Source organism: Pteropus medius, unplaced genomic scaffold (genome assembly GCF_902729225.1).
Source record: "Pteropus medius unplaced genomic scaffold, Ma_sr-lr_union100, whole genome shotgun sequence".
Taxonomy (NCBI): Eukaryota; Metazoa; Chordata; class Mammalia; order Chiroptera; family Pteropodidae; genus Pteropus; species Pteropus medius.
In genome coordinates this window covers 18,184,566-18,197,570 of record NW_024349798.1, presented here as the reverse complement: position 1 = coordinate 18,197,570, position 13,005 = coordinate 18,184,566, and the positions used below count along the sequence as shown (strand labels likewise).

The window sequence follows — 13,005 nt, the reverse complement described above, 5'->3', positions numbered from 1 at the left end:
ATAAATTTTGGATACTAATCCCTTGTCAGATGTATCATAGGTAAATGTCTTCTCCTATTCAGTAGGTTGTCTTTTTGTTTTGTTGATGATTTTCTTTGTTGTACAAACCTTTTTAGTTTGATATAGTCCCATTTGTTTAATTTTTCTTTTGTTTTCCTTGCTCAAGGAGACATATTTTAAAAATATTACTAATAGCAATATCAGAGAGTTTATTGCCTATGTTTTCTTCTAGGAATTTTATGGTTTCAGGTCTTACATTTAAGTCTTTAATCCCTTTTAAGTTATTCCTATACATTATATAAAAAAGTAGTCCAGTTTCAATTTTTTTCATTTATCCATCCAGTTTTCCCAACACATTTATTGAAGAGACTAATTTTACCCCATTGTATATTCTTGCCTCCTTTGTCATAGATTAAATATAGGTGTGTGTTTATTTCTGGGCTCTCTGCTCTATTCCATTTATCCATGTGTAACAGGGCTCTTTTTGTATAAACCAATTCTGTTCATTGTCTCCAGAAGTAGACATACATACACATACATAAAAAGACAAAACCATAGATGTGATAGTTTTTTAAAAATTCAACTATGAAACAGGTACAATAAGGTAAAATCTTATTAATTTATAACAGTCGAAATAAGTTAAGTTTATTCATTCAGATGGCAAAGGCTTTAAGATTTTTGTCTTTGATAAACAATTTTAAAGGAGACTGATGGGTGCCACTGAGGTAAGGGAACCTCTTCAGCCTCTTGTGTTTTTTTACTTTTTAAAAAAACTTTCTTTTCTCATTTTTTCCCCTTTGGTTTGTTTAGTCTCAGGCAGCTGCAGGCTATGTTTACATTTCTGGTTATCAGTATGAAGACCTGGGATGTTACTGAGGAGACTTAAAAAATCCTAATAGACTTCTAATTTTATCAAATTTATGATCATAGAGTTATTACATTTCTTGAAATATTTTGTCAGTTTTCAGGAAGGACAAATAGTAAAAATATTTAAAGTACCTGATCAAATGGCCAAAGTTTATGTTTTGGGGTTCTTTTAGAAGTTATTTTATCTTTTAGAAGCAGAAAATCCTGCTTATCAGTTAAGGAATGTGTTCCTTAGTTCTGGAGAGGTTTGGGTTTCTCTCCTTATGCAATCTCTTATGACAATGTAACAGAGACAAAGAGACAAGAGAGCACAATTCAGTGAGTACTGATCCGTGTGAGCTAGTGACCCTCCCCACCTCGCCCTCCCTCACTTCCCACCCCTGCTGGCACTTCTTACGCGTGTGAGCTGTGAGGCCACTTTTCCACTGGGTGGTAAACTCCTGGGGCACCCTGCCGCAATCCACCTCAACCAAAGAGGAAGGAGCTTCAAGCTTAAGAAGGCATGCCATGGCCAGGGAGGCCAGGTGTGTTACAGTGGTGAGCACAGAGAGGCTCTGCAGGACCGGATCTGGCTCCAGGGGATGCTGACCTTGGAGGTGAGGCCACTTTAGATTGTTTGCAATGCCAGATATGCTAACCTAAAAATAAAAGGCCTTTTGAAGTGAGAGGAACGTGCATTTACTTGAGATCAAAGAAGAGTTATTTAGGAAGCACCGATTCAGGCAGAAGCTCAATAATGTTCTGTTTGGGAGACAAAGGCAATGGGTGTTTATGAGAAAGGGAAGGGGATGATGACATCCATAAAAGAAAGGCATTTCTATGGGTGCAGAAAAAGAACATAGTGACACTAATTCTAAACAGTGTTTTAACTGTTGGTCTGGTGGTCCTGTCTGCTTTTTTGTTATCCCTGTAAATGGTTCTTTGGGACACGAGATTGCTTTAGGCTCCGTCCAAGGGTTATTTTCCCGTTCAAGAGTTATTTTCTCCCTGCAAATGGTTCTTTGGGACATGGAGTTGCTTTAGGCTCCGTCCAAGGGTTATTTTCCCTGTCCAAGGGTTATTTTCTCGCGTTTTAACATCACAGAGGTTTGAGGAGTAAGATGCCACAAGGCTGTCCTCGGGGGCGGCAACTCTGTGTTAAAGTGGCTTCGTTTGTATTATTTTTCACACTCAGACTCCCATACCCACAGTGGGTTCAGTGACTCTTCACCCTGGGGCTTGGGCTGTGGGTGTAGGGTGGAGCTGTGGGTCCTTACTCAGGGTTCCCAGAGTGAAGGGCCAATAGGATACATACACATATATAGACGAATATAAATATATATCATAGCCTGAATATGCGCTCCTCCCCATCCCCCAATTCATCTGTTGAAACTGCTCTCCAGGGTGATGCTCTTGGAGGCGGGGCCTTTGGCATGTGATAGGGCCATTGGGTGAAATCTTCATTAATTTAATCAGTGTTCTTACAAAGGTCCCAAAGGAGCCCTCGCTCCTGCTGCCCTGTGAGGACAGAGGAAAACGATGGCTTTCTGTGAAGCGGCAAGAAGGCCCTCATCAGACACTGAATCTGCCTGTGACTTGACTTTGGACTTCCAGCTTTGAGAAAAGTGAGAAATAAATGTTTGTTGCCACCCACTTGATGGTGTGATGTTTTTGTTATAGCAGCTTGAACAGACTGAGACTATACAGATGTATATGTTGCGTATATATACATGTTATATACCTATATCTATGTCTATATCTGTCAAATCTCTGTATAGAGAGAGATGCTTTGAATAGTTAGCACACTCAGTTGTGGGGCTGGCAAGCCTGAGCACACAGGGCAGGCTGGAGACCCAGAGAACTGATACTGCACCCTGATTCTGAAGGCAGAATGCAGGCAGGATCACCTCCTCCCTGGAGACCTCAGTCTTGGCTCTTAAGGCCTTCAACTGATTGGACAAGGCCCACCACAGTACAGAGGACAGTCTGCTTCACTCAAAGTCTACTGATTTAAAGGTCAATGACATCTAAAAAACAACTTCACAGCAACATCTAGACTGGTTGTGACCAAAGGCCTGAGCACCGTGGCCTGTCCAAGTTGATGCATAAAGTTCACCACCATGGTGACTCCCGAGTACCTACTCTCCACATCTCTGACTCAGTCTCCTGTCGAAACTTTAGTGTTCTTTAAAACCGTTTTCACATCACTTTACCATCTTCCCTGCACTACAGTTTATGAGATAAAAATTAATTTCTGAGTTCTTGAACACTCATGCTATTTGGAGGTCCATAAAGCTTTTTTCTCACAGAGTCCATGTTGTCATTTAAAGCTCTTTATTCAAGGCCATTGTTCTAACTTGAAATTCAGAGTTGACTATTATTTTGTAGCCATGTGCTACAAGGAAAACTGTGATAGGCAAATGTTGAGAACTGGTACTGACTTACTGGAGGGGTCATTTCAGAAACACTTAACGACCTTTAGGACACAATTCTCACCCATTGGCAGGAGCACAAGCCATCAGCCAAGGTGCACCTGCAGTAGTGAGTACTGGCACAGTATTTGCCCCCAGGGAAATGGTAACTCACAGAGAACAGTCAGTCGATCACGCCTCAAAAAGACACCTACAGTGTAAGTCACCTTTGGATCTAAGCAACAGAAAAGCCATGTTAAATTGCTTAAACAACAAGGCACTTCATTGTTGGGAAGGGGCACATACTTTCAGGAAATTGGGATGCTTTTAGCAAGAAAGAAGGTGGCCATTGGGAGCTGGTCTGTGGGATCTGCTCCACTCCTGTGAAATTCTATGTTCATCATAGGATAGGGTAAATACCTAGTATCTTGCAGTTTGTGACTGGAAATGAATTAGAAGGCATAGGAGAGAGGCTTGCACCTATTGAGGGAGGAGAAAAATCAGGGAGTCTTATTAGAAAAAAAGACAGATGTACTGGTGGAGGCCAGAAAAAGAGGGATGCCCAACTCTTAGGAGCATCCTACTTCAAGGCCACCAGATCCCACCGAACTGGTGCCTGGGCTAGGGAATATGTCTTTTTCTTTTTTCCTTTATTTTAATTACAAAGTTATATGTGCTTGTTGGAAAAAAATACTATCAATAGAAAAAGTTAGATGTAGAAAATAAAAATCTTTTATATGTTCTCATTTCATATTTCTAGTTTTAAATACAGTTCTTTCAGATTTGTCTACACAGCTTTAATAGGTGCATGTGCATATATTAAAAAAGTCATACTATATATATCTTCAACAACTTGCCTAATGTCTGATAGAATAATACTCTGCAGGAAGTTTTTTAAGGTTTTCAAGCATGAGGAATTAAGGTCCAGGAAGGCATTCCAGGTGACAGGAGGGGTCAGATCAGGGATGACCCACAAAACTCAGCAGTGATGTAGTGCCTTATTTTGTGCTGCTGTGGCCACTGAGCCCTTAAAATGCCGCTAATGCAGTTAGCACTGAATTGCTTATTTTGATTAATTTTCATTTGAATTTCAGTAGCCACATGTGGTTAGCAGCCACTGTGTTGCTCGGGTTGACAAATGGAAAGTGGCAGCAATGGCAGCAGCCTAAGAGCTAGGAAAGCAATGTGCCTTCTCATGCACATAGGAGAAGTGAAACCACGTCTTCCAGCCCAGAGGGGTGATCACTACCTGGGGTGGGGTTTAAGGAAGGTGGAGTTGGGTAAAGATTCGGAGGCATTTCAGGCCCAGAGATGCATGAATGATTTAGGATTTCCAGCTCTGTTATTAGTTTTGCTTTGGGCTTTCCAGTAGAATGGTGACTTTAAATGTTTTGGGTCTTTGTCTCCACACCCAGTTTTTCATGTCTAGTATCTGGATTTTTGGATTTAGAAAACCCCTATTGTGAGTGTTCCCTCACTTCGTCCCCCTCCGGAGAACCAGGGCTTGCTCATCATGTGGACTTGGAGGTGGGTGGGGGAGCACTCTGTCCAGGCCTTTTTCTTTCCCTCTCAGCTTGTGGCAGTAAATTTGGGTCGTGGTGGGGGGAGACTTTACTCAGTGCCAACAGCATGGCTCTAGAACAGCTTGGGCAAGATGGCCCTCACATCACAGCTCTGGCGAGACAGCCTTGCTCTAGTGGGATAGCTCTGGCTCTGGCTCTGGTGACACAGGCCCAGCAGAGGTAACGGTCTCTGATGGAAACTCCAACAGAAAAAAGGGCGCTCCAGTGAGGCCGGGTCAAGCTGCTTATACAGAGAATAGTGCCTGTCCTGGTCCCTGATCAGTCCACTCCCATGCAAATGAGAACTCCAAATCTACACAGTTTGACTGGTCCAGAAAGCACTCTCCAGATTGGTTGGAGCTGCTTTGATTGGTCAGTGAAGATGTAAATAAGGACATATAGCTGCGCAGCTCTGATTGGTTGGGGAAAGTATCAGTCCTATTGGTTGAAATAGTATCCTAGGAGCTCTCTTATAAGAGTCAAAACTGCCAGCAGGAGCCCAGTGCAGGAGGCAGGCAGCTCAGTGCAGCTTTTCCCTGAAACGTAGAGAGCACAGGAGGCCACTGTTTAGCAAGGACTGCTGGACTGTCTGTAAATTTGAGCCCAGTCAGCCACCAGGAGCCCTTCTTGACAAGCACATTCACTCTCAGAGTCAACAACACCTATTGGAATGACTTAAACAAGTAAAACGCAACTAGTTCTACCAAGTGCTGGCAAGGAGGCAGAGAGACTGGGATGGGACTGGGGCCCTCACCCACTCCTGGTAGGGTGCAGAGTGGCATTGCTGCTTCAAGAAACAGTTTGGCGGCTGCTTATAAAACTAATATACTCTTCCCATGTGATCCTGCTATTCCACTCTTGGTATTTACCCAATAGAAATGAAAACCAACATTCACACAAAAGTCTGTGTGCAAGTGTTTGACAGTCACCACAACTGGCAGCCACGGAAATGTGCTTTGTGTAGGGAGTGGGCATCCACCCCATGTGAGATGTCCCAGCAACAGCCAGGAGTGAAGCGCAGACAGATGAGACTGCAGTGGTGAGCCTCACAGGTATTGTGACGAGTGAGGGGCCTGGCACAGAAGGCTGCACGGCACAGCAGTCTGTTAATGACACTCTGGAAGAGGTGCAGGTTTAGCTGCTCCACTCAGGCCCACGGGTGCCAGGCTGTGCATGGGGACAGAGGTTGATTATGAAGTGGCTTGAGGAGAAATCTGGGGGTGTTAGAAGTGTTCTGTCTCTCAGCCGCGGTGGTGTTTGTGTGACCACATGTGCTTGTGAGAACTCATAAACCCTTACACGAAAAAGGTGCAGATTTTTACTGTATGTCTAGTAACCTGATTTACTCAAGTCACCCAAATAAAAACAAACAAAAATCCCCAGTCAACAGATCTAAAGGATAAACTACAATCCAAAAGAGCCCAACCAATTGCTGTACTAGAATATATATATATATGTGTGATTAAGAAAGAATGGAAGGTACATAATTGTTCTGGGAGGAAAACACACTTCACAATTTGTTGTTTTGATCGTTCAAAAATGAAAAATTAAATATTTCTTAGAAGTCAGAACTTTTAAGTTCAAGTATCAATCCTACCACCAACTACTTGGGTGTATCCCAAAAAAAAGGCCTAAGTCCAACCAATTCTTGTTTCTTCATCTGTGAGGCTTCATTAACACTGCCTATCTCCTTCACAGGCAGGTTCTGATAATCATTTAAACGGGAGGATTTCTTTCAGGGAGTACTCTGAAGAAGCATTGTTAGTTAATTTAACTTATTGTTCAGTTTGTTTCTCTATTCATATGAGTAACGCATGTTTATGGCAACAAAATGAAGATTCAAATGTACAAGAAGGTATAAAGGAGAAAGGGGAAACCCCTCATCCTTAAAGAAAAACCCTGGTCTTGGCTAGTTTGGCCAGAGTTCCTTTCCCTGTTGTACTTGGTGGCTCTGCTGTCTTTGGAGGTTGGCATTGGCAGTCCTTGCTGCTCCTGAGGTGCCCTGGCCCCGACAACACACAGAGCTTGGGCCTGGGGCCTGTTGTCCTGCCCTGGCCCTATAGGAGTGGAGGCCTTGTCTCTGGGCATGCCACATGCCATTCGATGACAATGGTACCAGCAGAAGCTGAGCCCTGATGCCAGCTCATCTGAAGCTCTGTTCCCAAGGACGCACATTCATCCATGTGCTCGATCTTTACAACAGCTACTGTCGTCCCAGTTTACAGATGAGAAAACAGAGGCCCAGTGAGGCGTAGTCACTGTCAGGGTCCCTGCGCCGACTGGGGTGCTGAGTGCCTCTCTCCACGCTCTGCTGAACCCACGCCGTCATCATACTGTGCTCCTGCAGCCACTGCAAGAGCCGGGACAGCAGGCCGCCTCGTCCTCTCTCCTGCAGCTCCTCTGGGGAAGGGCGGGTGCCTCCGAGCCCTATGTTTGGGCCTGGCACACACCAGGCACTCCATAGGTGTCAGTCAAACCAGCGAATCAGTGCCTCAGGCAGTAGAGCTTGTGCCTAATATGTGCTCACCATGTTCATCGGAGCATGTTCACAATACCAAGAGGTGGAAAAACCTGTGTGTCTGTCGATGGAACAATAAGGACAGGTGGTACATGTGCTCAGTGGAGCAGTATTTATCCCCAAGAAAGAAGGAAATCCTACCATTTACAATGGCATGAATGGACCTGGAGGGCACTACATTGAGTGAGATAAGTCTGTCAAAGACAAATACTGTGTGATCTCACTTATATGTGGGATCTAAAAGAGTCAAACTCATAGAATGAGAGTAGAGCAGCAGTTACCAGGGGCTGCGGGGAGGACAAAAGGGGGCTAATAGTCAAAGGCACAGTTTCTGTTATGAAGGTGGCTAAGTCCTAGAGACCTAACACACAGCAGAGAGCCTATAGCCAATAATACTGTATTGTGTATTTAATACTTGCTGAAAGGGTGGAGTTAATGTTTGGTGTCCTTATTACACACATACAAGATAAAATAATAATAATAATTAATAATGAAGATGATGTTGGAGTGAGGCAGGGAAGGGGCAAGAGAACTAAATGTTAAATTAAGCTACATTCAGAGACTGCAACATGCTGACTAGCCCTGCAGCCAGGCCAGGAGGACACCTGCAGAACAAAGGAAGGTTTCTGTTGGGATTGCTAACAGCCCATTCTCCAAAGCTGTGAAAGGGAAACAGGAACTAAGAGTGATTCCCTATGGGTAAAATCACAGGGACCCTCATAGGCTTGGAACTGCCAGAAGGCCTTTCATGCTTCATATTCTTACCTTTTCATGCTACATACTCTTCCCCTTCCTCACTGTATGTCCATATCAAAGAAAATGGGTTAACAAAGTCTTTGAGCTGTAACTCACAGGAACTAAAGAATGACACATAAACTGCATTCCCTGAACTCGTGTTCACTGTCTTTCTCTACGTCTTAGTCTCTTACTTTCACTGTCTTTCTCAGTGTCTTTCTCTCTCGGTTTCTCTCACTCTCTGCCTCTGAGAGAAGACCACACTCTGTCAGTGGAGTGTTACCCCTTCTTTGATAAACTTTCCTTTTGACTCTAGCTTTGGCCTGTGTGTTGATTCTTTCTACACTCTCCACCAAAAGACCCTCTTCTTCTCTCAGTGTAGGACTTGGTCTCCCCCCGACTCCAGGAAATTTGCCCCATCCTGCATCAAGAAGAAACTTTAGGAGTCAATAAATGTATTTATGGCCTTGATGGTGATGGTTGCATGGGTGTATAATTACCTCAATAAAACTACTAAACAAATAACAGGTGATAGAGGGAATCTGCCTGCCAGCCTTTCTCTATACTGAGAGAGCATTCTGTACGTGGGTCATGCTCTTGATCTTCTGCCTATCAGCTCTGGGGGGATTCCCCAACCCACGGCCCTCCTGTTGTCTCGACACTCACAGAGAGTCATTGGGCACTTGAGTGAACATCAGTGGGTCCCCCCTCCTCACTATAGAGAGGCCACACTTCTCTAGCTGCATCCAGGCTCAGCTTTGAGAACACTGTTCGGTTTGGAAAATCCAGAGATGTAACTGTCAGTCTCTGCCTTTGCCTGTGATGCAATCTTGTTCACCCCACACCATGACCACATCCTTCCTGTCCTGCTGGGCTGCGACAGCTATAAGCTCATCAAGTTTCTTCTCGGGCTATCCCTGAGACTGGTGTCTGGGTGAGTCCAGCTCTACGGAGCGTGGTGGCCAGATGGGTCTGGGGAGGCATGGGGACAGTGTTTCCAGAGCCAGAACTTGCCAGCCTCCAACTCTGTCCTTCAACAATGGTTCTGGAAGGTTCTTTTATACTTATCGTTATTTGGGCTGTATGTGTGAAGTGCATGTGTGTGGGGGAGAGTGAGGACAGGGGCAGCAATCTCAGCTTACCCCCAAGCACTCCCCAGGGAGCAGTGAGTGGGTGCATAGAGGAAATGAGCAGCCTTAGAAACTGAGAGACAGAGGAGGCAGAGGTCAGAGTGGAGTGTGCCAGGGTTAGGGGTGGGGGGCACGAAGGAGGACTGGCACCCAGATTTGGATGGGAGGACTGGTAAAGTGGGACGGGTGTGTCTGCGAAGCTGGTGGATCTGTCTGGAGATGATCCCCCTGTTGCCAAATGGACAAAGAGTTGGACTTGGGCAGCACCGAGGCCAGACATGGAGGCAAGAATTGAAACAGAAGGCTTACGAGCATATTTGGTGTCATGAACATTAAACCCTGGTTGTTATGAGTCGTGGCTTGGAGACTTGTGCTGCTTCTCAGGGTCTCTCCCTCCCGTTAGCCTCAGTTATGGCTCCGGGCAGATGCAGTGCTCTTCCTGGTTCAGTAATATGAAGGGACCAAGCCTCAGACAAAGTCCAAGCCTAGGAGGTGTGGCAGAGTCAAAGATGTAGCAGCTGGTTTCTAGTCTTATGGGCTTGGAGTCTAACCAGGAAAACTGAGTGGGTGAGCGTGGCAGTGAAACTGTGCACACTAAGTGCTGGGAAACCACTTTTGTTATTAACCATGGGGTTCACTGTCTCTGATCACATTTGTTTGCATCTGGCTGAGATAATTAGCTAAGTGGGAGAGCCCGTGGCCTCACACCTTGTTAGGCTGAGAAGAGTGCAGTGTAAAGGGCACCAGCTCAGGAATCCACGAGCCTGGTATAAATCCTGGCCTTGTCCCTTTCTGGCTCCAAAACTTTGGGCCAGCTGCTGAGCCTTGCTCAGCCTTAGCCTCGGTGTCTGCCCTTCATGCCAGTGCACACTCACCCCACATGGCCTGGTGCAGAGGGGAGCACTGCGAAATGCTGTTGGCCAACGTGACACGCTCATAGTGTCATGGTGAATTTTACGGAGGATGGTGGTCCCCAGGCCCAACACCCTGTCACTGTGGTTTCCAAGGGCTGTCGTGGACCAGCCTTCCCGCTCACCCAAGTCCCCTCTAGCCGAAGCCACGGTTATTCATTTCCTGGCTTTCTTTTGTCTCTCATCCGTGTCTCCTTGGGCCAAAAAAGAGCAAAGAACCGGAGTCTTTCAGCGAGCAGGAACCTAGGGACTATTTTCCACACTCTGCCATTTTACAGAGGAGGAAACAGAAGTTGAGGGGTGCTGACACGCTTGCCCAAGGTCGCACAATGAAGTGGTCAAACAGGCCGAGATCTCAGGCAGCAATGGGAGGCATGATGGGTGCCCGTGTGGGCATCTGTGACCCTGCTGGGTGTTTCTCTCCACAGGGCACCTTTTTTCATGCTCTAACACTCTCTGGGCAGAACCACGAGGGAACCCTGGGAGTGAAGAGTGCAGTGGCTCGTTTTGCAGGACAGAGTGATGATGCTTTCCCTTTCGGTCTCCGAGTTCAAGGTCGGTTAGTTCTCCCCGAGGGCAGACTTTGAAAAAGACTCCAGCCACCCCCGCCACTCCGCTACCCACCTCCCAGCGTGGCCCTATGTCCCCTTCCTGGCCAGGGCTAGTGAGCATGGCCAGTGTCCGCTGCAAGCTGGCTCGCTACCTGGAGGACCTGGAGGATGTGGACCTGAAGAAATTCAAGATGCACTTGGAGGACTACCCACCTCAGAAGGGCTGCACTGCGCTTCCCCGGGGCCAGACAGAGAAGGCGGACCCAGTGGATCTGGCCACCCTGATGATTGACTTCAACGGGGAGGAGAAGGCCTGGGCCATGGCTGTGTGGGCGTTTGCTGCCATCAACCGTAGAGACCTGTATGAGAGGGCCAAGAGGGAAGAGCCGGAGTGGGGTGAGTGCAAGGGGGAGAGCTGGAGTGGGATGAGGGATGAGCCAGAGAGTGGTGAGTTTGCGGTAGAGAGGGGTCGGGGAAAGGGGGAGCGGCAGGCTTTAAGCTGTGATGAGACACACATGACCTGAAGTTGGCCATCCTAGCTGTTTCTAAGCATGTGGTGCAGCTGTGTGAAGCGTGGTCACATTGTGCAGCCACTCCAGCGCATTCTTTTCGTCTTGCAGAACTCCGCCCCATTAAGCAGCACTCCCCCTCAGCCCCTGGCGACCACCACTTTCTCTCTCCATGCGTTTGACCACTCTTGGAACCTCTCATAAGTGGAATCTTACAGGATTTGCCTTTTAGTGGTGACTGGTTTATTTCACTCAGTATCATGTTCTCGAGCTTCATCCATGCTGTTGCATATGACAGCACTTTATTACCTTTTAGGCATGATGGTACATATATACCGCATTTTGTTTAGCCATCCGACATCACTAGACTTTCAGATTGTTTCTAGCTTTACATTTTTGTGAATGATGTGGCTGTAACATGGGTGCACAAATTTCTTCCAAGACTCTGCTTTCAATTCTTTTGGGAGTGTGTCTGAAAGTGGAATTGCTGGGTTATATAGTAATTCTATGTTTAATTTTTTAAGGAACTGTTACACTGTTCTCTGTAGAGCCTGCACCATTTACCACCACAGTGCACAGTTTCCAGTTTCTCCACATCCTCGCCAACACTTATTTTATGGGTTTTTTTTTTTTTTGATAGCAGCCATTCTAAGGGATGTGGGATGATGTCTCACTGTGGATTTGATTTGCATTCACTACTGACTAGTGGCATTGAGTGTCTTTTTATGTCCTTTCTGGCCATTTATCTTTGAAGCAATGTCATTCAAGCCCTTTTCCCATGTTTTAACTGAGTTGCTTGTTTTTTGTTGTTGACTTCTAGGAGCACTGTGTATATCCTATACATTAACCTCTTATAAGATGTATGATTTACAAATCTTTTTCTCCCATGCCGTGGGCTGCCTTTTTCCTCTGTTAATGATATCCTTTGATGCACCAAACTTGGTATGCTTGTTTTTAGTCATTTTTAAAATTGTTTTGGCTTCTTCCTCTTTCTTCCCGTCACGATAGTACTATGAGAAGGTGGAATAAAGCAGTTTACCATTTTCTAACTCCTTTAGAAACCAAGGTCAGGGCTCATGTAGCCCTGGGGCTCTTCCCTGGTTAGTCCCACTTGATTCAAATCTCTCCTGTGTCTAAAACTTCCTCCAGGTCTCTATCCAGCCACTCATGTGTCTGCCTGCATGGTCAACAAGCTCGAGTCTCAGCTCCCGAGGCCCTGGGGCAAGTGCTCTTCTTATAGAACAATGCGATGTGCGAGGGAAGCCTCTGCCACGGCCATCACTTTGGATGTGGGGGTGCGGGGGGGAGGACTTTCTCTTCATCCCTGTGGTGGGGTGAGGTCCTTCCTCCTGGCTGGTGTTCTGAGCAAGGGAGGGGCACAGGAGGGCTCCGAGGAATGCACAAGTTTACAGGTGATGAGCTGGTGGAAAGGAACCAGCAGTCAAGAGCAGCACGGTGAGAGAGGGCAGCAGTGTGGGTGTGACAAAGAAAGAGAAATGCTTTGGGGGCATGGGAGGGTGCAGCAGTGGGTGTTCTAAACATATCGTGTATAATAACATAATAATAACTGTGGCGGTACTTACATGCTCAGTAACCAACTTAAAGTATAACAATCATAGTTGCAGAAGTAGTTAGCTAAGCACTTTTTATGGATTTTATTCATTCCTCACAAGAAGTCCACTGAGGTCAGCACTTTCAAATGAATTTTCAATTTCATATACTAACTGCGGTAAGCCAGTCACAAAGACAAATACTGTGTGATCCCCTTTTTAAGAGGTCCCTAGAGTCATCAAATTTGCAGAGACAGAAAGTGGTGGTTAAAATGGAAAGTT

At 45.9% G+C, this 13,005-nt stretch overlaps 1 protein-coding gene across 3 annotated transcripts in view; it reads left to right on the top strand.

Annotated features, from left to right (window-relative positions):
* Positions 1-8,651: 8,651 nt before the first annotated feature.
* Positions 8,652-13,005, top strand: part of NLRP3 (NLR family pyrin domain containing 3) — a 38,832-nt gene continuing 34,478 nt past the window's right edge. For 2 of the 3 annotated variants that reach the window (XM_039885555.1, XM_039885553.1), the window contains exons 1-2: positions 8,652-9,006; positions 10,542-11,060. In XM_039885555.1, coding sequence (XP_039741489.1) covers positions 10,754-11,060 — 307 coding nt within the window. In that variant the 5' untranslated portion in view covers positions 8,652-9,006; positions 10,542-10,753. The remainder of the gene's footprint in view (positions 9,007-10,541; positions 11,061-13,005) is intronic. The other variant, XM_039885554.1, reaches the window with a different exon arrangement.